Below are 27584 nucleotides of genomic sequence, written 5' to 3'. Positions count from 1 at the left end.
TAGCTCCCAGTCAAGTCCAGTGCACCTGGGAGAAGAACGCCAACACAGCACAGGCAACCCACGCTGCCAGCTGAGGCCATGCAGCTGAACATAAACCAGAGAAACAGGGGCCCAAAACAAAGGAACCATTTGAGAGGCCTCAACTCCAGAAATTTGCAGCATTGGTGGAGGAGGCTGGGAAGAGAAGGACGGCCCTGCCCAGGACCCTTGTTCCTCTCATTTCCACAGCTGAAGGTCAGCAGTGAGCAGCTGGAGGGGTTAAGGGACAGCCACCATTGCATCAGGCCTGTTCTGACAGAGGACACCTGTAGCGCTGCCTCTGGGGCAAAGGCAGGCCCACAGCGAACATCGGGCCTCCAGCAGAAGGACAGAGTACCTCAGGGAGGAGGAAAGGCAAGGCAAGGGGGGCAACGGCGAGCAACAGAAAAGGGTTTCGGGTAAAGCAAACAACAACCGGCCAACAACGTGCAAAAGAAAACAGCAACCACGCTCAAGCAGCGTGAAGGTGCTGCTACATCTACCCCAACCTCCTCCCACCTCCACTTCTGTGGGGTAATGGACCCTCTACCCACCGACAGCAGCGCTTATATAGTGCGAGAGGCTCCCAGCATGCTCTGGGGCAGCGACCGTTGCCCCTTCCGCAGGAGGCGCATGCGCAGGCGCCCCCCCGAGGCAGGAAGGATGATACGCATGCGCAATACCTACGCCGTGCCCACCGAGGGTATTGACCCTCCGCAGCCTCGCGGGGCTTGGGGCGCTTGCGCACTGGTGCCCCTGAACTCCGTTTGCTTTCACGCATGCGCGGAGGCCCTCCTGCGAGCCCGCCCGCTCTGCGCATGCCTCCCAGCACCGCTCCGCGGCTGCGCAGTGCGTCTCTCCTCCTCCTCCTCCCCCCCGCCCCGCGGCGGCCGCGCGCAGGCGCAGTAGCGCGGCGTCCATTGCATCCTTCCTCGGGGCTGCAGCGCCGCGGACCGGGACGGCGGTGGCGGCCGGCTGGGTGCGGGGCGACGGAGCGGCAGCAGGAGGAAGAGGAAGAAGAGGCGGAGGAGGGAAGCGTGGCCGGGAGCAGGGCGGCTCCGCCGCGCCCCGCCGGAGGTAGGAGCTCGGCGCCGGGCCGCCCCCCCCGCCCCTGTGTGGCGCAGCGGGGGCTGAGGAGAAGGGGGGGGGGGGAAACGCACAAAATGGCGGCGCGCGGGGGCGGCCGCCCCGCTCTCCCCCCCGCCGCCGCCGCCGCGGTGGGATAACGCCGCTCAGGGCAGCGCGGAGCCTCGGCGCCGTTGCTCACCGGGGCTTCCGCGCCGCCGCGGCCGTGCTGGCTGCCGCCGCGGGCACCGGCCGGTTGCCGCTCTGCGGGGTGGGGGGGGGGACAGGCGTGCTGCGCCCCGGTGACCTTAACGGTGGAGCGGTGGCACGAAGGCTGAGCGAGCAGGCACTGGTAAACGCTGGCGTTACGTTTGTGTGCCCGGAAGGTGTGCTCTTAGCGGCCCAGCAGCGTGCGTGTGGGCTTAACGAGCCTGATAGCGCGGTGTGCCTTGCCTGGATTTCTGGGCCTCTGTGTGAAGTTGGGGAGACGCGTTATTGGCCTTCTTGCGAGTTTTTTTACCTCTGCTCTGTATCAAGCTGTCTCTCGGCGAAAGCGCAAGCCTGTAGTTAGAGCCATAAATCTTGCACTTTAAAACAGATTAAGGCAAAGTGACCTCACAGTTGGTGAATGCGTGTTTTGGCTTTAAAAACTGGTCGTTGAATGAAGTAATTCTCTCTCGAGTTAACTGAAGGAATTGGTTATAATCATCATATCCTTCTGGAGTTCTGAGCGTAGGTGTGTCTTCCTGCACCCTCACTTTTATTTATAGGGAGTAGAAACCTCGCTTTCCCGTTTCCTTCTCCTGTGACTGGTCTCTTGACTTTGAAGAAGATAGCAATTGATCTGAATGGGTCGAAATAACCGAAGCAAGAACAAAAGCTGTTTTCACCCAAGCAAGAGCACTTTAGCATAACTTAGTTCAAAGTGTGCCCGATTTGGAGATCTGCTAGATACATGCTATGTCAGCATAGGTGTGCAACTGTAATTATTTTAATACAATGTTGTAATACAGCTTGCTACAATTTTAAAATGTATTTTTTATAGGATTACTTAAAAACAAGCTAATTGATTAAAATGTATTGCATTAAAAAAATTGACTTATATCCATCCTGGTTTATAGCCCAGAACAGCTGTTTAAATGTGTGTTCAGTGGATTATGCCCTCCTCTCTGGTATATTATCATTCATTAGGCGTATAAAATTTTAAATTATAAACATGTTGCGAAAGCTTGAAGAGGGTGAATATAAAAGTGAGGTAATTATTTTTCCTGTTGAGAAGACAGTCCTCAAAGGCAGCAAGTATGTTTGATTGCATTTTTTTTCTAATTTAAAAAAAAAAATGTATCTGCCAGAACTAAGAACAGTCATGCTGGCCTGAAGGGTGGAGAGCACAGGGAACTAGACTGTTCCCTCTTCTTCTCCAACTTCGATGACAACTGATAGGACTAAGTAATGTTCATGGAAGGGTGGGGTTCAAAGTGGTTACAAAACTTGCTGCTCTTGACTATACCACTGGATTCTTTTTTTCCCCCCTACTTCTGCTTCCAAAGTCTCTTGCAATTTGATTTGGAGCTGAGTTCAGTAGAACTCCAAAGCATTACGAGTTCGATTAGTTTTTGCCGAACTATTGGTTCTTACAAACTTGGAGCTCTTCTACATATGAAACAGAAAGGACATTGAAACATTTTTGCAATATTTCACCTTTCAAGGTAAATACAATGTTTTCTTATGTCTTCACCATCAAGCTAAATCATCCTTTTTTTTTTTTTTTTTTTTAAACAAGTTCTAGCTAGAAGTATTAGTTTTGGCTCTCTATTTAGCCCATCTCCACACTAGGAGTGCAGAGCTCAGTATGCTTTAGGAGTCATTCATTGCATGTGTATGAATGTCTGTACCTGAGGGACAGTATGCAGGATTTGGGCCGTTCTAAGTTGACGTGGAAAGTGAAAATTGAAAAAGGGTAGTAGATTTCTGCTGCTAATATTCCATGAAGGTGCTAAAATGCCTTATTTTTTTGTCTTGTTTTCAGAATTGCTTGTCAGAAGACTTTGATTTGTGTGTGTGTGTGTGTGTGTCTCTGTATATAAACTTGGTGCACTGAACTTCATTAACACTGGAGTAGAATCTTTTTGGAATATTTCAGTGAAATATGTTTCTAAGTATGTACCAACATTTGTTTACTTTTAAGATATTTCAGCATTTGTTACATTTTTTTAAAAAAACACTTTCATGTTTGAGATTGTTATGTAATGGTTTCTGACTGTCTTACTAATGCTTAACGTGAAATTAATGTTGAGCTCACACAGTTGAATAGTTTTGTGTGCCAGGTCTATGTAATCAGTTCATATATGCTTGTATATATAGATCACTTCTGATTTTGACTAGACATAACGTTGGGGCAGAACTTAGGGACAATCACTTTGAATTGGAACGTTCTGAATAGCCTGTCTATTGTGGTTGTAAAGTTCTAAGGCGGGAATTAATGAAGTAATTTTCTGTCACTGAGTTAAGTCTTGGGCAGCATGAACAAATGTTAATGACTGCAAGGAGAGTGAGTATGAAATAGCCACTTTTATAGCCAGTGAGTGATTCAACTTGTCAGTTAATTATCCTTTATCAGTGATCTGCTCCATATGTAAGATTTATTTTCTCTTTAGTAATGCAGGGGAAAAAAATAGAGGCAGAAATTGATTGCAAGTTAGGACTTTAGATTTCTGCAGCCTTTTTCTTGAATTTGTTCTGTTAGTGGGTTTTGCTATTTGGGAAGGGGTTATTGGGTATTGAGAGGATGCTTAAGATGCATGTAATACAATTTTATTTTTATTTTTTTAAATAAAAGTGGCTTATTTCATAAGTTTTTGTAAGCATGGAGCAAGGCAAGGAACCAACCACTCAGTTTGATTTTTAAGCTGTCATAACATATGTAGCTAATTTGATATTTCTAGAGCAGAAGATTGACTTACATCAGATCTGAATTTCTCATAGTTGGTGTCTGTAACTTATGTCGATTCTTTCAATGTTGTCGGACTAGCAGGGACTGAGAGCTCTAATTTAGATACAGTTGGTATGTTTAGTGCTTAATGTGCTACTGGATTTTTGAGGAGACCAAGGTGTTGTGGCAATGGCTTGCTTTAGTTTAGTTTGATTCTGTTGGTGTCTTGCTGGTAATGTGTGCCTCATGTTTCCTGTTCAAATTGCATGAAATAGGTGTGATCCAAATTTACATTGCAGAAACAGAATTCTTCCTGTTTATATTCAGAGGTTCTCTGGCCTGCTGGTGCTCCTTCTCATGTAAAGTGAAAATGGTGGCTGTAGGTGACTACTTGATTAGCAATAGTGTTTGCCTCCGCAGTGTGCTTGGTTTCCCAAAACGTCGTTACATTGCAGTCAAATCTTTACACGACTGCTCTGTGATTTGCACATACTCAGGTAAATTTAGTCCAGTTTATAGAGACAAATAATCAACGAAAACATAATTTTCTGCTTTTGCTAGACTCCGTCTTCAGATAAAGCCTTTTCCTGTGACTAGAGAAAGCAGCTTCTATATCCTTAATAAGGTAGCATTGCCAAACCTTTAACTTAAGCCTCCTATTTTGTTGCGAGTGGTTTTTGTATTGCACAATTGATTTAAAGTTGCTGATAGACAGCTGACCGCTGAAACAGTGCAGCCTCATGACAAATGTACTCTTCTCCCCCACCCCCGAACTTGAACCCAGCAGTGTTGCTGGTCAATGCTGTATATCCCTTTTTCTGATTGCTGAGTTTCTTCTCGTGTTTGCATCAAATCTCCTGATCAGCAGTGCTGCGAATACATGTTACTAGGACTGCAGCTTCCTGTACCCTTAGCAGAGAGTTTGTTTTGCGTAATTATATTGGCTTGACTCCAGATTTGTGTTTACTAAATTGTCAGCTTTTTAACATCCCTCTCTGGGTCACTTTGGTTGGGGAGCTTTAGCCTTGCACAGAGAGACTGCGGAAGCAAGATATGTAGAGCTTCAATAGGTAAAACAATTATTGATTGCTAATATGTACAGAGGTTGGCAATAATTTGTTAAGTCTTAGACTAACTGGTAGTATGCTCACTACCCCCGTAAGACAGCGAGGAATATTTACTGACCAGCTAGCTGGGCATTAGGAGGAGAAAGCTTGGTCTCCGCTATTCCCTGAAAGGGATCCTCAATATTATTAGGTTGCTGTCATCTACTGAATACATCAAAACCACCTCCCTGCTTCTTGTTGTTTGTTTTCTTTAGGATTTTATATTGTTCTGTGTTGGTGTTTATTCTGTTGAATCCTTGAGCTACAAATGGTATCAGTCTCAACAATCCTATCTCTGTCTGTAATTTTTCCTTTTTTATCTCTCTATAGACTTTATCAGAACTTTCTTGCAGCTTAGAGGTTTTCTCACCAGTATGGCCAAGGTTTTGCAGCTGGGCCTTACCAGAGCTGGGCCTTGGATCCTTGAAACACAGGCAACTGAACCTCTAGGAGGGGAGGAAGATTACAGAGGGAGAGAGGGTAACAGCTCCTTCTAGCCATAGTTTCAAACCAGGGAAGGTGCAAGACTGTCACATGCTCACCTTGTGAGCAAATACAGTAGCTAAGGTCCTCCAGCATGTAAGTAGGCAGCCAGAACTTTTGATTTATCCATCTGCATTGGGGTACTTTGCAGGATGGACTGATGGAGTTGAATGGAAAGCAAGAAAGGTATCATTTGGCTTTTCTATGTTACTCTGAAATTTTGAGTTTCAAGGACTAACTTTTCCAGGAGCCAGGTAAGCACGTTTGTCTCTGAGGAATTTCACCTAGTCTTCATTTGCTTCCGATTAAGCATCAGGCAGGTCCTTTGTCAGTGCTGAAAGAGATTCTAATCAGGATGTCACTGCGGTAGGAAAAACAGTTTAGAAGTTGGCAAAGAAACTCCAAACAAAGCCTCTTTCAAAGAGGAAGTTGAAAATCTGGCCTTAAATGGCCAGACCATTGTTTTCTGAAGTGGCTTAATCTTGGAAGTCTTAGAATCGCCTAATCTTTTAATTGTCTAGCATTTTTTTTCAGGAAGATCTGTGGTGAGATCTAGCTGTTACAGGTTTTCCTTGCTCAGTTACTGCTATACGGTTGCTTGCTGGATGCAAGAGGATAATTGGAACATACAACTTCCACAGTAAAGAATAAAATTTAAACATTTGGCTTCTGTTTCTTATGATTTGAGATGTAGTTAGGGCCAGTTGACGAGGTAACTAATTTCTTAGGAATATCATCTCAAATATGTTGGCCTTATTTCAAGCCTTAGTAAAGTCCTGAGCGTTGTTTCGTTGCGGATGGGTTTTGGAGCGATTAAGGACTACAGCACAAATAAGGACACTTTTAAAAACTTGGGCTTGGAAGTTACTTTGCTTATGTTTTAAATATTTTCATGAACTAACCTTTTGATCGCAGATATCTTGAAACTGTATTTTGTATTTCTTCAGTTATTCAGGGTGATGGAGAACCTAAAAGTCTTTTAGAGATAAATTCTTCCTATTTTAAATGCTAGGGTAACATGTCTCTTCTATTTACCTGAAGAGACTCTTTGGTCTGTGTTTTCTGAAACCATAGCTGCTACGAAAGTGTATCTCCTGATCCTAATGTTCAGGAACATCCTCTTTGGAAGTCGTTATTTTTTAACATTTTTGGAGGGTAAGTTAGAAGGCCCAATTTTACCATATTCTGAAGAGGCTGCAAACTTCTGTGGGTCGCTGCTGAGAAAAGTATCCATTTCACTGTTTTGTTTAGTTAACATCTCGGATAAAACAACATTAGAACCCTGACAAAATTGTTAACGGAAGAAAGTTTCAGGACTCGGAAAAATTACATTAATTATATTTACATTAATTTATAGTATAGGGTCTGTAATATCGAATGTTGATTATAATTATCAAGTATTATCAAGTATTGGGTACTGTTGGGCACAGGATATTGGACCTCTGGTCTGGTTCAGCAAGGTCAATTTTGTGTTTTTAATAGGCCAAATGGAAGATCTTTTTCTTAATTAATTTTCTTTATTTTGGACTGTTGCTAAAACACAAACTGGGAAAAAGTTATCCACAAGCTTAGATGTAGAATATTCACTGAAAAGCAAAATAAAATTAAACTACTTTGCTGAATATGTTATTCCAGTAGTGCACTGTGGGTAGAGTGAGTGTATACTCAGAATATTTTTATTCCCTGTTGAATATGATTGTATAGATTAGAAGTTTTTTTCAGTGATTGTTGTCATAAAAGTTGTCATAAAACAAAAGGCATCTCATGAACTTCTGATATCAGATGAACCACGCAATATGTTGGTTGGCTTTTTCTACTTATTGCTTCCCAGATCATCATCTATGAATATGCTAATTGCAAACTCAGAAAAGAGGTTTGTGGAGCCATGTAACTTGTGTTTGTGATTGAAGATACTGGCGTGGGAGCACAACTATCCACGACATACTGATTAACAATGATTTATAGTGCCTGGAAATCACTAATTTAGCGGTGAGAATCCTTCCTATTCAGGCTCTGGTTTGCCTTTGAACAAATCTCTTGGGAAATTCCTAATCTACTGAATTAAGGTTCAGTTTGCACAACTGCATGCTTATTTTTAAAATGTTCTCCACTAATGTCGTCTTGTTTTTGTTATGGATGGCTTTGATATCGTTCTCTTAAGCTGTCCCAACTACTTTCCAGATAACGTGATGAGAGGTTTTTTGCCCTCCAGTGTTGAGAGTTGTAGGGAAGAACAACTTTGAAAGCCAAGAGATTACTTTGTGAATGTTTGCATAATAATCTGTTTTGAAAGGTTCTAGAATAAACTTGATCTGATGTGGTCTAAACTTGGTCTACCATTTACATACGAGTAATTTGTTTCAGGAAGAAAGGATATGGGGTAAGCGGTCCTGGGTGAGAGGCCAGAGTAGTTCTGTGATTGTTGTCTCATGGGAATCTTCCCTTTATGATGACTTCCTATTTTTTTTTTGTAATGGAGAGGCGATGTACTGTTTCTGTAGCTACTCTTTCTCCTTGAACTGACTTCAGTTTTTACTTAGTTAAAATAATTACCATTGGAACTTACAGAACTGCTTGACATATAGGTAGTGACAAAATACAGAAATTGATCCTTAAAAACTGAAACTCCTGCCGATATGTGGTTTACACCTTTCACGTTAGTTTTATTTGTTGTCTTGTGAACTGTGGTTCTCAAACTTAATCATCTTAAATTACAAATATGAGAGAGGCACCTTCATTGCCTTGAAAAAAAAAATTTTTTAGAGTCAGCTTGAACGAGCTTCGAACCTCAATGCTCCTGAAATACAGTATGCAAGCTTAAAAACAGCTAGGAACGTCTACAAGCTGTATTCTAATTATACTTAGTGAAAATCCACTAGTAAAGCTCATTGAAACCTAATGTATTGCTGTAAGAAAGAATGGAACCAGCAGATTATCCAGTTTCAGGAGACTGCAGACTGGTAAGGGGGTGGATTAAGGACTTCTTGGGGTCCTTCTGACTCTCCTAAATGTGCAATTTTGGAGTGTTGTAAATGCAGGCGGAACTGTGCAGATGAGGTATCCTTCTTTGAAAGAGCTCAAAGTTTGGCAGTCTACATCAAAAACAAGTTTCAAAACCTCTGGACCGTTTCATGTTTTGTTAGTCTGGGCATCGCTTTATCTTTTTTCTGCCTGTATTTATACGTTCTTTTATCACCTTACAGGACTGAGTTCCGAGTGGTTTCACCTGAAATAAGAGGGTCGTTTCCATTGCCATTGTGCGTGTTTTATTCTCGAATGTGGAAAGCTTCAGTTTGTAGATGATTTTACACCTTTCTATTTCAAGTTGTTTCAGTATTAGATCTTGTCTATAACAGCTGGGAAATGGAGATTTTCTAGCCAGAAAATTCAAATATCCATTTGTTACACCCTTTGAATACTTTCAGAATATAGTAGCTTACCCGTGAGAATAGTCATGGGAGTGTCCATTCTGAAAACTTATCTGCTGCCTTCAAATTGATTCTACACTGACTTAACATCCAAGTTGTAGCTGTTTTGAATTTTTTACATAATGATTTCACTTATAATTCGTACTTCGTAAACATTTTGAGGTGCTTTTAATACTTTGGCCTACTGCTCATAAAATAGCTCTAAATTCAAAGAAATCCAAACAGTGTTGTCACTAAGAACTAAAACTTTTTTTTTTTTAGAAAATACTGTAGGAAGATACAAAAACTAGATACGTTATCTATGCCACTGAACTGATTTGGTTGAGCTTTAAAACGGTCTAGTGGATAGGATTTTATACAGGAAAAGAAAATGGTCTTGTTGAACAGAATTTCAAATTCACATCTGTCATTTAAAGCTGTCATTGAAATACGGTTTTATGACTGCACGTGTTTTTCTCACTGGCTATAGAATCCCCTGCGGAAAGTTGGTGAAAAGATAAAATAATCTAATACTTGTCTTTTAACTTTCAGCTTTGTGTTATTCTTGGAAAGTTTCGCACCACTTGTGAATTCCTTGAACCTTGGCATTGCGAGCCCACTTCTGTTGGGCCCTCCTCCTTTACAGCTTGCACAAATTAAGACACAGTTGGCTCTTCAGCAATTGACCTCAGTTGCTACAAACAGTTCTGCACCTCCTTATGCTTTGTTAAATCAGGCATTTCTGAAAATCGCGATGTTTAGCCCTAGAGGAACTTTACCTCAGAGGCCGAGAGGACCTAATCCATCTGGCACAAAACCTCAAGGATCCTTTAGGGGAGGGGGTACAGCAGGTCTTCAGAGAAAACCTGCACCTGGAACACCTCAAGGAATGTCACAGAGATTTTCAGGACAGGAAACGTTTCAGTGGACAGGATCACAGAGGACAAATGTTCAGGTAACTCAGCACAGAACTGATCCGAGGCAGGTAAAAGAGAAGGCAAACCTACACCAAGAGCAAAAGGGAGAAGGCCGACCAAGTCGCTGGGACAGTAGCCCCTGCTCAGCTGGTGGGACAACTGGGCAAAAGCCATCTGCTTCAGCACGGATCACAGAGCAGAATGCGAATGTCCAGAGCCGTTACACGACAGAAAGTGCTTCCAGTATTTTAGCAAGCTTTGGGCTGTCCAATGAAGATTTGGAGGAACTTAGTCGCTATCCAGATGACCAGTTAACACCTGAGAACATGCCACTAATCTTGAGAGAGATAAGGATTCGTAAAATGGGCCGTCCGTTATCTGGCTTGCATTCTCGGAGCCGAGGAAAGGAAACGATTGGTGGTACAAGTGGGCCAGCAGTCAAGAGTAAAGTGATTGATTACGGTCACGCAAGCAAATATGGTTACACTGAAGATCCGCTTGAAGTGCGCGTTTATAACCCTGAAGTACCAACTGAAGATCCTCTTGAAGCACGTGTATATAATCCTGAAGTATCGAGTGGAGAGAACAGGGAGGACTTCCAACGAGATCAGAATATGTCAATGGGTGTCCCACAGTCTAGTGTGACATGTAATCCAGTGTTTCCAGTTGAGGAATTAATAAAACAGATGGGTTTCCAGAGTGAGTCATCAAATAGTCGGTCATTTTTTCCATCTGAGACTACAGGAAAGGTGTCCGGATTGTGTGCAACACCTACCGGACTCCCAGTGGTGAAATCTGTATCCCAGCCTGCAGTACCGCCTGTCATACCACCTATGATGCCGCCTATAATGCCACCCTTGGCACAGCCTATGATGCCACCTGTTATGCCACCTCTTGTCCAACAGTCTGTGACCCAACATGTAATGCCACCTCTGACCCAGCCACCCTTTTCAGCTGAACTTCTTGCAGCTGTAAGCCAGCATGAAAGAATTCAGCATGAATCTGGGACAAGCCAGTCCAATGCACAGAGTGGCTCAGTAGCAGGACAGAAGCCCTTCCAGACACAGGCTGAAGGGCCAATTAAATCTCCTTTTGGCATTGTGAAAGCATCTTGGCTTCCAGTGTTTCCACAGCCTGATGCCCAGAAGATAAAAAGATTGCCCACTCCCTCGATGATGAATGACTACTATGCTACATCTCCAAGAATATTTCCACATATGTGTTCTCTGTGTAACATTGAATGCACTCATATGAAGGTGAGTGGCTTTCAAAGATTATTACCTAAACTTGTACTCAGCATCTTACCTTCTGCAGTGTTCTATGAACAATTTTTTTTATTGTGCATTAAATGAGTTGTGATACTGTGCTCCTGTTTTAAGTGCTTACCTGAAAATTTTAAAATACTAGAAAAAATGCTAGTAAAAATTTATAACTTTATTGCACAGCCTGTTGTGTTTATAATTTTATTTCAGAGTTGCCATGCACGTCGATTATTCTTTCATATTAAAAAATGGTTCCTATTTCCTGCACTGGGTTTAGAATGACAAAACAAACCCTTTTTCAGTGGGGTAAAATACTAACATCGTTTGGGTGACCAAAAAGGGTGCAAAAATTTTATGCTGAGTTGATTTTCCTATATTCAGCTCCACTCCTGTGAAGTCTTCATTAAACAGAGCAGCCTATTTTTCTGCAAAAATTTAATTTTCCAGAGGTGGTCTATGTGACATTGACTATTCTAGAGACTAAAGACTATCTGTGAGGGATACACAAAATGCTTTCATTCATCTGAGTGAGTTTTCAGCCATGAAGCAAATAAGTTTCAGCTCTGGAAGAAAGGAAAGGAAGGAATTGGTGAATACTGGGAAAGAGAAAAGTGTTTTGAAAGCTGTAGATTTTTCTTGAGACACCTAGGCTTGATATGCCAAAAATACAGGAGGATTTAATTTAAAAAAAAAAATAATAATTCCTTATTAGTTTCATGTGTTTAAAGTAGTCTCTGCCAAATGTGGAGAATCTGGAAGGAGTCTTTTTTTCCCCCCTCATTTTGGCAAAATTATGTAAGATTTCTAGGTGCTGTATATTTAAAAAGTGAGTGAATAGTTAAGATGATGACAGCTGGATTAGAGGTTTCTGAGTAAAAATATGTTAAATATTTTTATATTGGAAGTAGTGAAGGCCAGGAAAAAGGGCAGCTGTTTAGGCAGACTTGCAAACTAAAAGGGTAGTTTGATTTAGAATAAAAAGGTCTGAAATTGAATATGATGACCAGTGTGGGTTTTTGTTAATACACTTTTCCAAAGTATTTTGTCTAATTAATCTATTTAAATGTGAATGATTCAGTAGCTTGCTTACTGGTGCTTTCAAAAATTAGGTAAATGTTTTTACTAAAAATACTTATTGAAGAAACGGCTATGAGTTTTTTGTGGGGAGATCGAGGGCTATAGCTTCTCCTTGTCCTAATATCACTACAGTGTAGCATGTGTGCTCCAGGCTATCTGATCAGATTGCAGCTACATGACCTTTTCTCCCTGTCATGACTGCTTCTAGCTCTGGCATATATTAACTTTAATCTGAATCTTTTTTGTTTTGTTTTGTTCGTGTATGCCTCTTACTGAATAGACAGTTCAGGCTTTCTTGAGGCTTCATGGGCAAGCGATATTTAAATGACAGTGTTACAAAATAACCAGAGGAATTAGTGTGTATTTGCTATTCTTTACAGTAAAAAACAAATAAATTTCTTCAGGAAGTGTTATTCTTGTGTATTTGTGAGTTCTAAAGAATGAAAAATTCCTCTAGCTTTCACTTTTATAGTTTGACTTTATAAATAAAAGTTGTTGTCCTCTTTGTCTCAGTTGGAAGGTTAAAGATATTCTAGGCATTCAATTTTTTGTCTTTCAAGTTTTTCTGAGTGTTATAAAGGGAAGCATATGAAGCAGCACCTAAAAACTGGAAAAGAAATGATGGGGAAATGATACAGCAGAAGTCTGTAAAATCATGAGTGGCATGAGGAGGATGGATAGGAAATAATTTATTTTTGCCCAGAGCTTAGGTGCTATTCGCCACAATGTTTTGGAATCTTAGTTTGGAAATAACTTGGCAAATTCAAAGAAGAAAATCCTTTAAAGGTTATGCAAAGACCCCTCTGATGGCTCAAGAAGTCCCTGATTAGCAGATGATTGGAGACTGGGAGTGTATTCTGCAGAAGTGTCTTTGCCTTGTTATATTCTTTCCTAGCCATCCACTGTTGCATGCTTTTGGAGAACAAATACTAAGTAAGCTGGATGGACCTTTGGTCTGCCCTAGTACACCTGTAGGTGGACCGGATCTTCAGAGTTGTTTTTAGGCCAAAATGATTGGGCAGGATAAACTGTGGTGTGCAGTGTTAAGTTGTAAAAGGACTTTAAGCATGCTGTGATATAAATAGCTGCCTTTGTAACGTGGCAAATTGGAAAAACTTGACACAATTGCAAAGAAAGTAGACGAGCGAGGAGGATAGCTCAGGACAAAAACAGATGATGGTTTAGATGAAGGATGTCGAATGAGGAAAATCTTCACTTTATCCAACTGCAGAAGAGATTGGACATCCAACAAACATAAGTTTCAGTGGTGTTAAAGTGATGGATTTCAAGTTCAGATTATTCATGGTGATTAGCTGTCTTTTTTGTAGGTCCTTCTAATCCAGTTTTGCACCGAATTACAAACTCACCTAGGATTCCATTTTCTTGCCAGGGTTGAAGCAGAAGCTGCACTACCCTGTTTTAAGAGAGTTCAAATATGCTAACTGAAGTTATTTTAATAAAATCACAGAATTATGGCTGGATACAAGACTCAACTCCCACTCCTGAATAGTCTGCTTCTGGATCTTCAATGGCCATTAGTGGCTAAAGCTTCGTATTTGCACCATCTGAGATATTTTCCCCTTACTCTTTCAGCTTGCCTCTCCCACAACTGCAGTGGAAACGGACTCAATTTTGACTTGGAGTGAAAAATGCTTCTGCTGTTCCCAAAAGCATCCAATTGGTTCTCCCTATAGGTCTTTCTTTTTAAGTATTTAACTTTATTTAATTCATGAGGTTGGATGAAATCAAAGTTGAAGATGGCCTTGAGATTTTTGCGGTATATGAAAAGTTAATATTCTGTCCTGAGTGTCATACAGCTAAGCATGTACATGATTTCTAGTTCCTATTCATGATTCTTTTCCGATTACAGCACCTCCTTGGTCTGCTGTTTGAAGTTTTTTTTTTTTGATAATATGCTATTCATAAGTCAGAAGTTAGTACCTTGCATCCGCATGGCATAGCTGTTGTATGTCTGTCTTTGAAAAATATGGGGTGTTTTTAAGCTTTGCAACTTTTTTGTAAGGCATAGGTACAATCATCCTGTGAAATGCTATGGGGCAGTTTAGCAGCTGCATAAAAAGCCTTTTACTCTAGGACAGAATGTGAAGAATACTGTAGCTGTTTCATGTAATGGACTTTAGAAAGATGCTGGTGTCTCTTTCCACCAAAACTGCCTGTGGGATCCTTAGTAGTAGGTGGTCGGAGCCTCGATTATTTGAAGATGCCCCTGGCACCACGATTCATTCTTATGTTGTGCTGAGGTTTTGTTCAGAGCTGAACTGAGAGCAGTGCTGCCTGCTGAATCAACACCGCAACTTCAGTCTTGGCTATCTGTCGTCCTTCAATCAAGTGTCGACTTTCTAACGTAATGCATAGCTTTCTAAAATCTTGTGGATATATGGTAAACGATGACTACCGTGGGCTTGAAAGCTGGATGTTATTGGAGCAGCATCAAACATGTGAATAGTGCAAGTAGATTTGTGCTTATTTTTATCTCATGCCAGGAAGCCTCTTGCTTTTTGTAGCTTTGCCAGGGATAGTAACCCAGTAACGTGTTACCAAAAAAAAATATAGTCAAGAAGGTGTTTATTTTTTAAACTGTTAAAAATTAATTTGGAAAAGTTATTGACACTAAAATGACATACTGATCTGGAAGGTGTTCTCCTTTCTCATCCAAAATCTGTGTGTTTGTGTTCTGCAGCCTTTTTTCAGGGAACAGTTACCTTGTCCTGAGTTAAGTGGAATCTCAACTCTGTTAATCTTCTTTCAAATATGTTCATATTTTTTCAAATGAGAAATTCTTTTCTAGTACAAAAAACATCAACGTACTAAAACACTTTATGACTGCAAGCTGGCTTTATACTCAACTTGACATCCTGGATATATTTGGATAATTAAGTATGCTTTCTCTGTCTTCAAACACATCACTTCTGGAATAAAATAGATGTTTAATGCTAGTAGTGTGAGGGATTACGCTTACTAGAAGCTTTTTACTGATGACTGGAACACTGTGTTTCATGCTTTTTGTTGTTTTACTGAAATGAATTAAAAAGAGGGCTAGATCTTCTTGGCCTTTGAGTAGTGTAAAGTCATGTGGACTCATTGTTCCCCACAAAGAGAGTTACGCTTGTGGTTCCATCGCTGGAGTAACGAAACAAAACATGATTCTCATCTGTTTTACTCTTAGTTTTTCCTAAGTAATATCTTGCTGTGAAACTAGTACAGATGAGAGCACATACTATCCCTGTGCATTAGTCTTACTTTACTACTGGCAGAAGACCTGAGCTTGGAGGCTGTGAAGGTTTTCATTATTCTCTGTCAGCTTCTGCTTCAAAAGCTTTTTTCAATAGCGATCCAGCTGGGCTGGCAGGAATAATACGAGATTTGCCAGTCACGCAGGATTAGATAATACAGTGATAAAATCGCTAGTCCTTCGATGGCCTTGGTTTGTCGTGCAGCAGTGCTACTGCTACAAGAAACTGGCTACAAGTTCGTTCTTTGAGTGCTTTTGCTGGGAAAGGATCCTTTCCTTGGTGGAAGGATCCCTGCGGTGGGGTCTGACTTGCCAAAAGGAGGGGAATGTTCCTGAAGACTTGAGAAGGGCAAGGAAGGAATCAAAGAGAAGGAATATGCATACACTGAGACTCCTGTAATTATATGAAATACAAGAGGGCATTGGCGTAACGAAGACTTGAAGAAGAGAAGAATGTTGTTTTTGTTAGGGAGGAGAATATCTCTTTGTGGGCTGCCAATCTAGTTAATGCGAGTTGGGCTGCGAGCTAAAAGACACTTGGGAGCAAAATGGCCCCCGAAAGCCCTCTGTGAAACCGTGTATTCTTTCTTCATTTTTGGACCATGGAAGTGGTATATTTGAAGCCTATTTCCTTTCATTTCCACAAACTAATCCGTTTAATCCATTGAGCAATAGTTTTTCTTTTTCCCTTAAAACTAGATAAATTGCATTCTTAATGGGGTAGGTGATTACTCAGTAATGGCATGTTATTAGAGAAATTAGCTGGTAATGGTGAATTGCTTGCTCTTTACTTGCTTGCATGCTGTGTATTTACTGTGCGTACAGTTCCACAGCTTTATTGTCTGAAAGCTTGCGAGTTATTTTATCAGTGTGCTCTTAATAAATCCTTAATTTGCTCTGGTAAAACTAGTGAGACTAATGCAAAGGGTCATCCGACAGTTTGCTGACTGTATGTAAATACTTGGAATATTTTACTGAACGCAATTACTAAAAATTTTTGGTGTCTTCCTGAGATTCGTAAGTCAGTGTTATCTTCAGGAAATGGTAGCAAGTCTTGTGTTTAAAATGTATTTTAACTTATTTAAACGACATGTTTTCTGCTGCTTACAGTAAAATAGTTTTGGTAGCTGTCTTGTGGTTCATGTTTTAAGGTTGATATGCTGATAGTGTGAGCACAAGGAACAGCTGTTTTCACTAATGTTTCACAGCTGTTTTCTGTGCTGCAGAAAACTAACTCGGGTCTAGTTAAATCAGTTTTTCCATCTTGTAAGCTTTCAGTAAGCCATCACAAGCATTTCTTTGAACCAATGCGTTCAGCATTTTTGTCGGTAAACAAGAGTTTGATTCTGCCAACTACACATTTTGTAATCTTTTATAGTATAAGCCAGCGTAAGCTTAGAAAGGGTCATACGTAACTTCACAACAGCAAATTATTTTATAATTTGCCTGTCAGTTGCAATCTTCAGCCATTAATGTCTGCTTTAAAATACTAAAGCAGATGGAAATTGTTTTTTTTAAGGATATTTAGTACTGATTGATGCTCGATACCTTGCATTTTCAGGCCATGCAGTATCTCTTTTCAATAGCATACCGACTATAGCAGTCCCTTTCACCAGCAGGTCAGTTTACTAGAAGGGGGGAAAAAAAAAGTCTTCAGGTGTAGTTTCTGGTGCTCCAGTCTCAAAAACCTTGATTATTCCCCTTACCCATAGTGGGGACTAATTGTGTGTTTACAGTTAAAGCTGTGCATAAGTAATTTTCAAGATTGAGGGCTTACATAGTACTTCTGGTTTCGGCTAACACTTAACCCATCAGATGCTCCCTACATTAAAGTTTTGTTAAATTTATGTATGGGAAGAACATTATGGGGAGCGAAAAGTGAGGGTTTCATCGCACTTCTTTTTGCTGACCTTTGGCTGTACCATAGCATTAGGAGTGATTGTTCTTAAGTTTAAGGCATGAAGATTTATGCCTTTGTAGCAATGACTTTTGACTTGGAGACGCTATGTTGTTTCTGATTCTCTTTTAAACTGGATTTATTCGGCTTAATTTGCTATGTATATATTCTTACAGTCCGACAATCTGTGAAAATTGCTAATAGCCTTTTTTTTTTCTTTTAAAGTATAGCTGTCTGTTGGATCTACTTTTCTGCATTTAAAAGTACATGACAACCACCACGTAGTATGTTGATGGAAGTAGTGGATTAGTTTAATGTGATGCCTTTTGTATAACTTCCTCTTAAATTCATTTGTATTCGTTAACAGCTTGCCATAATCATTAAGTATTTTCATTTTTACCATAAAGAATAATAATTTGAACTACGAATCTGAACCCGACATCAGATCATCTTAGGTAAAATTTACTAGCAACGGCAGATAAAATATGAAAATACTTTACTACGTACTTTGGTCAAATGCTACTGTTTTGCACACTAATCAAACTTCTGTGGATGTCTTTTCTCCAATTAGGACTGGATTCTGCATCAGAACACTCCTCCTCACATTGAAAGCTGCCGTCAGTTACGTCAACAGTAAGGAATTTGTTTAAAAAGTTCACTTAGTGTAAAAAGTGTTTTTGTGCATGCACACAGTCTGTGGAAGCATATTTGTTGTCAGATTGCCTTAATTAGGATTATCTGTATCCGAGTGCTATTCTTACCTTGCTTTAGACCATTAGGGTAAAAGATGAACTGACACTTGATGCTTCTGGAGTCCTGAATGGGAACGTTTATCTGTAAAAGCTACTGCATGTAAACCAAAAATGTGCCCAGGTGGCAAATTTAGCTTTTTCATTGACAGTCATATTTTTAACATTTAACAGATACCCTGACTGGAATCCTGAGTCTCACTCTTCAAAGAGGTAACTGCTTTTTGATTACAGGTTATTTTTAATTTGATGTTACTGAAAACATGGAGCAAACGGTGCAATTAATTTTCCTGTTTTGCTCGCTGATAAGCTTTATTAGTGGTATCATGTTTCCATTGTAAAATTGTGTGGGGTCTCTGTGTGTTTTTGTGCTAAGCCCTTCAAATAATAAGGGTGGCATGGCATATACAGTTCTTTCCCACAAATGAGAATAAAATATGTAGAAAAGCCAGAAGAGTAACGTTGTCGGCAGTCTTGCCCTGAGCCTTTCTCAGAATCTTGCGTCAGTTAGCCGCGAGTTGTTGGACGCGATGTAGTAACTGGATGAGACTGTGACCTGTTTTAGATCAGTGATCGGACTACCTGAGTGGTTTCCGACTTTAATGGACTTATTTTTTTTCCCCCGTGGCGTTTTTGTTAGCAGCTTGAAACCTTTTTGACATTAGGGTTGCTTGTCTGAGCTGTATTTCGCAGACTCTGTAGACTGTTTTATAGATCCCTTGGGAAGCTATGTGATCACAAGTTGAAAACCACTGGAGGTGATGAACTCGTGTCTCTTCTAGCCTTAACAATTATGCTGTTTACAATTAATTGTTTTTGAAAATGCACTATGTGGACTAATTCTACTTGAATCTCAGCAAGATTGGATTATTTTACTGATTCAGTATTTATACGTGTTTTCACTAGCGTACAAACAAGAATGGTCGAATTTTCATTTTTGCTGAATTGTCCTGTGACTTCCCATTGATTGGTTTCCTGGAAAGCTGACTGTTCAATGTGTGAAGTTGTATTAAAAAGATCAAAATGTAGGTCAGGTTAATTTGCAGAGTGTGCACAAGATCCTTCCATGTTGTTAAACAAAGAATAACTTGAAACTTTCATGAAGAGAAAATTATATTTTAAAACCTCAGAATGAGATTGCTGCAGAATGTTGAGTGCTGCTGATGTTATAAAGAACCCAGACAAAGAAAACTGCTCTTAGCTAGAGGAATTTAGTAAACTGGACAAGTGGTTTAATACTGCTTTTTGTGGGTGACTTCTCTTCTGCACTTACAGGTGGGGCAAGAGTTGTTTTTTAGGGTGGTGCTTTCTTGAATCCTTCTGTGATGACAACATGTCTCCAGATGGGAGAGTTAGGATACAGCTTGCTGTAAGCAGCAATCACAGATGTCTAGAGTTGCTGGCTGTAGTCTCAGGGCAGGGTCGATGAACTTGCTTTGCACTGTGTCCGCTCTGCTAACTACTGCTGTACAGCTCTTTTCACAATGTTTTCTTTTTTATAAATTGCTGTGATTTGTTGATATGAAACGTTTTTAATGTAGTGTTGGACACAGGAATAATGAGACTTATGTGGATTTTTAATTATAGTTGAACCTTGCTAATTAAATAGCATTGGGAAGCATTGCTGCGTGGGGCAGGTTGGAGCATCATGTAGAAGAACTGAAGGGTTGTTTGTCTGTCCTCATCTAGCTGCAGCTGTGCTTGCCCGAAAGGCTGGGTAGCAGCTGCCTCAGTTGCTTTTCATCCCCTTTTCCGGTCTGCTGATTGTTGGTCCTGTCTCCTTAACTTATATCACCTCAAAGCAGCTTTGTCTGTTCAAAGTCTTGAGCAGTAATAATAAAAGTGGATTTGGTGATTCTTTGAGTGCTGATGCTCTTGTGTTTCTAGGTAGGTTACCTTTAACAAACTTAAATGCTTTTCAATTGAAATGTAAACTACTCTTTTGTGTTGTGTTAAAAGACTTGCATTTTTCAGTCATCTAGCATACTGTCTTTTCAGTAAGTCCAGTTGTGCCTGGGGGGGTACGCCAAGTTGGTTATTTGCTTGTGTTTCTGTTAGTTTTTCTACAGAAATTGCTAGCGCAGTTCTACTTCCTGCGTCATGCTGAAGGGCACGTTGGCATCAGTCGCTGCTTCTGGTTTTAGCACCTCTGAGGTGCTGTGTTTACTCCAGCTGGTTTTGAGTACTGGTGCAATGCATCTCTGGCATCACAGAATTCAGCATGGGCTGAGAAATTGGGCAAATGCTTGAACATAACGTACTGACCTGTCACCTGACTAGCTCATCAAAAACAGATATATAAGCATGTACTCTATGCATCTTTGACCTTTTCCGTTCTCTCCTTTATTCCTATGATTAGTTTTGTCAGGGTTTTACTGTGCTTGACGACTTCTGTGTCTCTAACAGTAACTGTTTCTCTCATGGCTCTCCTCCCCGTTATTTCTTTCCATGTTCTTCATCAGTTTCACAGCTGTAGGTACACGCGCCATGAATGTGTGGTGCACGTATATTTAGGTCACTCCTTTCATATCTCTCCTTCAGCCTGAATCAATCTTACAGACATATTGTCTCAAGGTTTCTTACTTTCAAGCTAAGTTAGGAAGAACCAAGGAAGATGTCTTAGGTCGTTTCTCAATTTCATGCATCCTTTTCCTCTTCCTATGCATTTTTATAGCACTGCAACTTGTAATTTGAGACTTATCTTCTTTACAGCTTTTTCTTGTTCTGTGCAGGTTTTTGTCTCCCACTTGTTTCTTTTTCAGTTCTGTTTACCTGTCTTAAGTTTCTGTAGCAAGCATGTTACTGGTAGTTAAAGTATGTTTGTTAATAAATTAGCCTCCATATGCTTTGTTGGTTTCGGTTCCTTTTTTGCAGAAACTCTGTTTCCACAGACTCAGGTTAAGCTTGCTGCCTTGTTTAAACTCATTACATGCCTTTATTCTATTAGAAATGCTGGTGACCGAAAAGAGAACCAGACCCCAAAGCGCCGTTCCAACTCTGCCAGTCCCAGTCCTAGACGTTCTAGGGTCACAGGTTCTGGCTATGTTCTTCGTCGATCACGATCGAGATCCAGGAGCCCTGGCCGTTTCAGGCCAGCAAGGCCAAGAAGTCGAAGCCCAAGGCAGGTGCGACGACTTAGCCCTAGACACAGGTCAAGGTCACCGCAGCGATCAAGAAATCCACTGAGAACAAGTCCGCGACCTCAGAGGTCTTCCAGTAATGATTGGTCATCAAGGAGGAGCACCCGATCCCCAGGTAAAGGGGAGAGGTATTTAAAATGTATTTACATGTAAATCTAAAATGTATTTTAAAATGGCTTTCCCTTTTGCTGTTGCTTTGTAAGACTTATGCTTAGAAGAAAACAGATATTCTAAGAGATTTGAAGTCCTCCTCACTTAGTGTCAGTAATTGGTAAATGGTATCAAGTAACTGCTGAGCAAGCATCTATTTTCTATTTGTGCTCAGTTTTTAAGCTAGTAAGGATAGTTAAGAGTTGAAAACTTTTGGAGATTCTTCATCCTTCAGCATGGGGGGGAAAAAAAGCGATTTTGCAACTGCAGAGATGAGGAAAAAAATGATGCACTCTATTAAAACTGCATTAAATTGAAGTGGAATTTACAGGAGGCCCATGAAGGGATCATAGGTGATTTTAGATGAGAAAAAGGGGTGATATGTGACACTTTCAGTGCGGCATTCTTTGCAACAGTTGTTTGTTGCACCATTTGCTTACCCTCTCCGTTCAGCTTACTGCGTCCAGTTTGAAAATGTGTGAAAAGCATAATGGAAAAATTTTTGTAATTCTAGTAAATTGTGTGTGAACTCAGTTATGCGTCATTTGTTCTGAACTCAAGTCCCTTGGGTGAAATACTAGGGTGTTTGGAGTTTTTATTTCTTTTTAAATCCCAATGAGAAAAAAAGGAGGAATTTTAATAAAAGTTGGTTATTTTCCATTTGATTTGTATCTGTATCATATACCTTTAGAAAATTAAGAGCTACTGAGCTCTTTCATTGGAGAGAAGTCTAAGTAAAAAGTTGAGAAGCGGCAGGCAATTTCAAAGAGATCTTCTTAAGGGTAAAATACAAACTACCGTAATGTAGAAGACTGAGAAGAAGAAAGAATAACTAAACCATAAATCATAAATTGTGAGATCCACTGATCTCCATAAAAAGACAGCATACAGGAGATGAAAGCTATATCATATCATTAAAGAATAATTTACCACAATAGCATCAGTCTTCAGGACAAAATGGCAAAGAGCAAGACGTAAAAGACATGGAGTTTCGTAAGCGATATCAAGATAGTAAGAACTTCTTCCATCAGTATTGAGAGGAAGATCAATATCTAGAAAGGTGTGTGTGTGTGTTTTTTTTTTTTTTCTTTGTGTCTTTACTTGTAGAGTCCATTGGGAGCAGCAAGTGGCTAGAACAATAAAAACTGCATTAACTGTTTCAGATTATAGTCTAAAATAAGGATTGAACTGCGAAGGGGGCACCTGTATAGGGTACAGGTTCTCAGGTCAGCTGGGCCTGATGCACTTCGTACAAGTGTGGATAAACTGATTGAAGTAACCTTGGAGTTCCTAATGTTGTTTGAGAAGTGAGAGAACAGCTATGAGATCACAAGACAAGATTGGGGCTTATGTAATTCCCATCCTACAAAAGCAAAAGACAAAACGAACAATTATTGGTCGATATACTGAGTTTGTCTTTCTACTTAAAACAAAATGAAACGCATCTCTTTCATGAAAATGAAATAGATGAACGCTTTAGCTTGCAAGCGTCACTCTAGTGGCCAGGATGGATTTGTCAAAACAAAACAAAGTAGTGTCATACTAATCTGACTGTTCTTGTATGACAGGGTAGCATCCTCTGATGAGGGATCTTACCCTCAGTAAGTTTTAACACTGGTTTGCATGACATTCTCGGAAGTGAAGTAGGCTCATCTCATTGTCATTTCCCTATCTGCATAGCAATACTCGGAAAGTAGTTCTCAGCGGCAGGTTGTAAATTAAGAAGGAGGTATCAGCTAGAGTTGTGCAGTGACTCACTCCCAAGTCCGGTTATGTTGTCTTTTAATGATTAGCCTAAATAACAGAAGAGAGTGTTCTTACAAAACTTAGGGAAGAAACTGAGAGGGACTTGAGGTGTGTTGAGGGTCGGAGTAAGAACTGAAAGAAAACTTGACAAGTTTGAGAAAATTAGGTGAATTTCAGTGCAGACAAATGCAAAGTATTCCCTTCTAATCCATGAGCAATTAGCTGCATAAATATCAAATGAAGAACAATTTGTTGGCAGCTTTTCAGAAGAGAGGGAGTGTTAACAGAAAATCAGGAGATGAATGCCAGTCATGTGTGCCTTAATGTTACAAAAAAGGCAGCTGTCGTGGTGGGATGTACAAAGAGAAGGGACGTGAAATGCTGATAACAGCTTAGCTGGAATAGTCTTGGTGTTTGGGAACAACATTTTAAGCAATTTGTGAACCAGAGACCAGAGAGGAGTGTAAAGAGAAGAACTGGATGGCTAGAAAAAACATCTGGGGAGGGACTGATGTAATTGTTGTGTATTTCTGAGAAGAAAAGACTTAACAGGGAACATAGGTGGCTACTTGCTTAGCGTTTGTTTATATGGATGAGGTAAGGAGACAAAGTATTCTAAGTGACAAAGTGTTACTGGAAGCACCTTGTTTAAGGTGGATAGTTTGTGTCTGTCTCCGCGTGCACATCTGCGTGCATACTTAAGATTAGGTTTAATAAAAGTATGTTCCCTTACATGCAAAATTAAGCCATCATTCTTTGTTCTGACCATTAGGATTTTTGTAGGTGTTACTGCCAGCGTCACATTGTCAGTCTTACTGAAGATGTCAAATTCCAGAATGATAGGGTGAAAATAGTACAGAGGTTTATTCTTTGTAGGCAACCTCTGCTAGAGCATGCTGAAGGTTCTCTCACTTGCAGGTTTCAAGACCGAGTCAGGAATAGGTAGCGATAACAAAACTGAAATTGTAGCCAACTGAACAGTGGTATATGTAAGTTCCCTAGGAAAAACCAGTTTGTTTCCCCTTCCACTCACAGACAAAAAGGCAGCTTTGGAGGCGGTAGTGAAAAGTTTGGGACCCGGCTTTGTAGCAGAGTTCAATAAACATAAGTCACTTCAAGCAGCTGGGCAAGGATCTTCAGGATCAGGAAAATCACCACCTTCTCATGGACTCTTAGGGAAGGTGCCTGGAAATATGAAGAAGCCACTGAAAACTAGTGTTTCTCCAAAGGCTTCAAAGAAAGACTTGTCTTCTCTGCCTGGGTCAAGTGCTTCTAAATCAAAGTCTCCCGAAATAGATGATTCACCCCAGAACAAAGACATGGAAGAGGATGAGGAAGATTTATCCACAGGAACCAGTGGACCTTGTCCTACTCCATATAACAGGGTAAGTTTCTTAATATTTTTCACTGTGATTATAAGAATTTGGTTAGTATCTCATTTCAAGGGAGATCACTTGTAGAAAGATTGGCTGTTCCTTCTGAGTAGCTGTTGGCGGATTCTGTGCGATAGATTGCTGGGTTAATGCAAAGATTTGCTGGTTGCGAGTAAGTGTGATAAGTAATGCAGTAAGGACTTTTTGTCAGGTGGAAAGTAGGAAAGTGGTATTTCCTTTGCAGCAGCAGAAAAAAAAAGCCCATTAAGTTTGAGTCCCTATTCTGCTGAGCACTTGTTTGTTTATACTGTGAGTGATGACCTCTCTTCAGAAGAATTTACTGCGTAAATGGAAGTGAAGGATAGGAGGCAAAAGTGTTAATTTTCCCTGGTCAAAGAGGGAAGGTGAAGCACAGAAATTACCAGTCCTGTCATAAGGAGATGTTTAAGCCGATGTCATCTTAGTCCATCATATTAACCGCTGGGATCTCTTAGAGCAACTCTCTATAAATGGTTGTTGTGTTTTAGTTACTATTGTATAGTTGTGATGGATACAGTCATCCGTGGTAGTTTCTAGCCTCTAAATGATAAACAAAGAGAGCATTGCCTAGTGCTATTGAAGGCTATTAGATAGTATTAAAAGGAAAGTAGTGGAGTTTTGCAGCTCCTTATATACACCCTTACAGCCTAGACAACTGAAACTATATAAGTTGGTAATACGTTCTAAAAACAAAAGGGTTGCATTTCCAATGTTGTTTGGTAATCCTATGCCGTATCTTGCGATAAGCTGAAAGTTGAAGAGTGGTGGAAGAACAAAGTTGTGGATCTACCTTTGAAGTAAAACCGAAAATACTCAAAATACCACAGCTAACTAAGCGCTCTCTCTGCTTCAGACTTTGAGTAATTTTTATCATTGCAGATTTTACTGGACTTGACTTGGAAAGCGTTTGTTCTTTTGTTTTGTCTTTAAATTTTAGCTGTTGAGAGAGGAACTGCTGAGCTGTGGGACAGTCCTTCAAATATCTGATTTACCAGATGATGGCTTTTCAGATCAAGACATTAAAAAAATTGTTCAGCCATTTGGCAAAGTTAGTGATCTCCTTGTACTTCGCTCTAGGAATGAGGTAAGTTTTCCTGTAGAATGTTTTTGTGTCCTCCGTGTGTCTAGAGTAGAAAATAAGTTGTCAAACAATGAAAGACTTCATATCTGGATCTTCGACTGCTCGCAGGGTAAGACTTCTTAAACAGTTTGTCATTACAGATCACATATGTAATCTTGAAAGAACTGGGAGTGTTAGCTTTATAAAGCTAAGTCTTGCTTGCTACCCAAGTCTTAATTGTTAGAGGGAACTAGGATGCTTTTTCTGTAAAAGTGAAGTCCAGGCTTTTTCATCAAGCTTTACATGAACTTGGAGAGAGAAGTACATGCAATTCTGGCATGAACAGATTTTTCGAAAGAAAAATGAAACTTAATTGTATTTTGTACCTATAACATAAACATATGATTGAACATGCCATTTGTTTTAGGCCTTCTTAGAAATGAACTACAAAGAAGCAGTGATAGCAGCTGTGAAATATGGCGAAACTGTGCCAGTGCTGGTAAATGGGAAACGTGTGAAAATAAGTGTAGCAGAAAAGCCCAAAGCACCTGCTGGCCAGGTAAACAGCGTGATGGAGAACAGAATGGTGGGTTTTTTTGTAGCTCTGTACTTTGTTCCATAAACTTGTTTACATTCCCCAGGGGGGGAAAAAAAAAAGTTTAAATGTATTTTTTTATTTCTTCTTCGTGACTTGCAAATATCTAATTCCAGCTCTCCCTTTTTTCTTGTTGAAGACTGTTATTTGTGAATAGTATCTGTTTAGCAAATAGTAAAAGATACAGCTTCTGTTAACGTATAAAGTCATGGTACCGTACGCACTGAAGCGAAAATATATATAACGATGCAGTGAAAGTTCTTTCTGTAAATTGCAGGCCAAAATGAACATCAAAAAAATGGCTCAGACTATTAAGAAAGTTGCACCAAGTACAAAGTAAGTGTTGCCCTTACATGCGTTAATATCACTTTTACCAATAACAATCGGAAACAAAATGGATGTATATCTCTGTTTGTTTTCTCTTATTTTAATGTTTTTGAGAAATTTCAGCTCTTTTGATCAGTTTTCTTTGAGCCTGATTTTTCTTTCTTTTTTTTTCCCTCTGCCTGCTCATAATAGAAAAGATCAAAGCACCAACACTAAGACTGCTAAATCCATTACAGGTGAGACTTTTTCCTGGTTATACATCTATTATTGCCCTCCCCCTTCGTTTCCCATATCTTTGGTTTAACATGAGTGCTTTTTCTGAGCACTTAGAAGCAGCTCAAAGCAGCTGTAAAAACTTGACCTGTGCTTATGCTTCAATAAGTTTTCAAGTTTTAAATGTTTGTCCCGAACTATGAAAGAGAAGTATGGTGTGACTCCATTAAATAAGCAGCATTCTTTAAATTGACTCTGAGCTTTGTGTAACATATTTAATATTCTGTTCCACGGTTATTTCTAGTGTTTCTCTGTGTCTTATATTCCTGTACCTTTGAAATGTTTTTAAATTGATAGCCTGGTCTTCTAATGATCCAGAAGGAAATTATTTCAATAGTGTGCAATTGGTCTGGCAGAAAAACTTGTTTGTCATGTCGTTAGAGAACTTTTTTTTTTTTAATAGTACTTTAATGAAAACAGGACAAGCCACAGCAAATGCATCAGAAGTCAGTTAAACTTCAGAAGAGTTTTGTTTTGTTGAGACAATGGAAGTAACAGCCATATCGTTTTTTCCTGCTTATTTTATTAGCTCTCATGAGCAATTTTTCTGAGTAAAATTAGGGACCAGACGTTATTTTTGTGGGAAACCTCTCTTGTGCTTTTCAAAAATGTCACGGTCTTGATTCATTCTTCAGTGTGGTCACTTTTGAATTTAGTTTCCAGCTAATGGAAACTAAATGGAGTTAAATGGAGTTAAAATTCATGTAATTGTGCT

At 40.0% G+C, this 27584-nt stretch overlaps 1 protein-coding gene across 9 annotated transcripts in view; it reads left to right on the top strand.

The window, feature by feature from the left end:
- Nucleotides 1-909: 909 nt before the first annotated feature.
- The window catches only part of ZNF638 (zinc finger protein 638), a 57637-nt gene continuing 30962 nt past the window's right edge, over nucleotides 910-27584 (top strand). For 2 of the 9 annotated variants that reach the window (XM_068943874.1, XM_068943873.1), the window contains exons 1-10: nucleotides 910-1095; nucleotides 9564-11184; nucleotides 17989-18050; nucleotides 18341-18379; nucleotides 21114-21421; nucleotides 24238-24587; nucleotides 25552-25698; nucleotides 26102-26233; nucleotides 26547-26605; nucleotides 26789-26832. In XM_068943874.1, the coding sequence (XP_068799975.1) occupies nucleotides 9766-11184; nucleotides 17989-18050; nucleotides 18341-18379; nucleotides 21114-21421; nucleotides 24238-24587; nucleotides 25552-25698; nucleotides 26102-26233; nucleotides 26547-26605; nucleotides 26789-26832 (2560 nt within the window). In that variant the 5' untranslated portion in view covers nucleotides 910-1095; nucleotides 9564-9765. Of the gene's footprint in view, nucleotides 1096-1460; nucleotides 2793-8812; nucleotides 8862-9563; nucleotides 11185-17988; nucleotides 18051-18340; nucleotides 18380-21113; nucleotides 21422-24237; nucleotides 24588-25551; nucleotides 25699-26101; nucleotides 26261-26546; nucleotides 26606-26788; nucleotides 26833-27584 lie in introns of those variants that run through there. The other 7 variants (XM_068943877.1, XM_068943876.1, XM_068943872.1 and 4 more) reach the window with 5 other exon arrangements.

This window comes from Struthio camelus, chromosome 4 (genome assembly GCF_040807025.1).
Source record: "Struthio camelus isolate bStrCam1 chromosome 4, bStrCam1.hap1, whole genome shotgun sequence".
NCBI lineage: Eukaryota > Metazoa > Chordata > Aves > Struthioniformes > Struthionidae > Struthio > Struthio camelus.
This window is presented reverse-complemented; position numbering and strand designations above follow the sequence as displayed.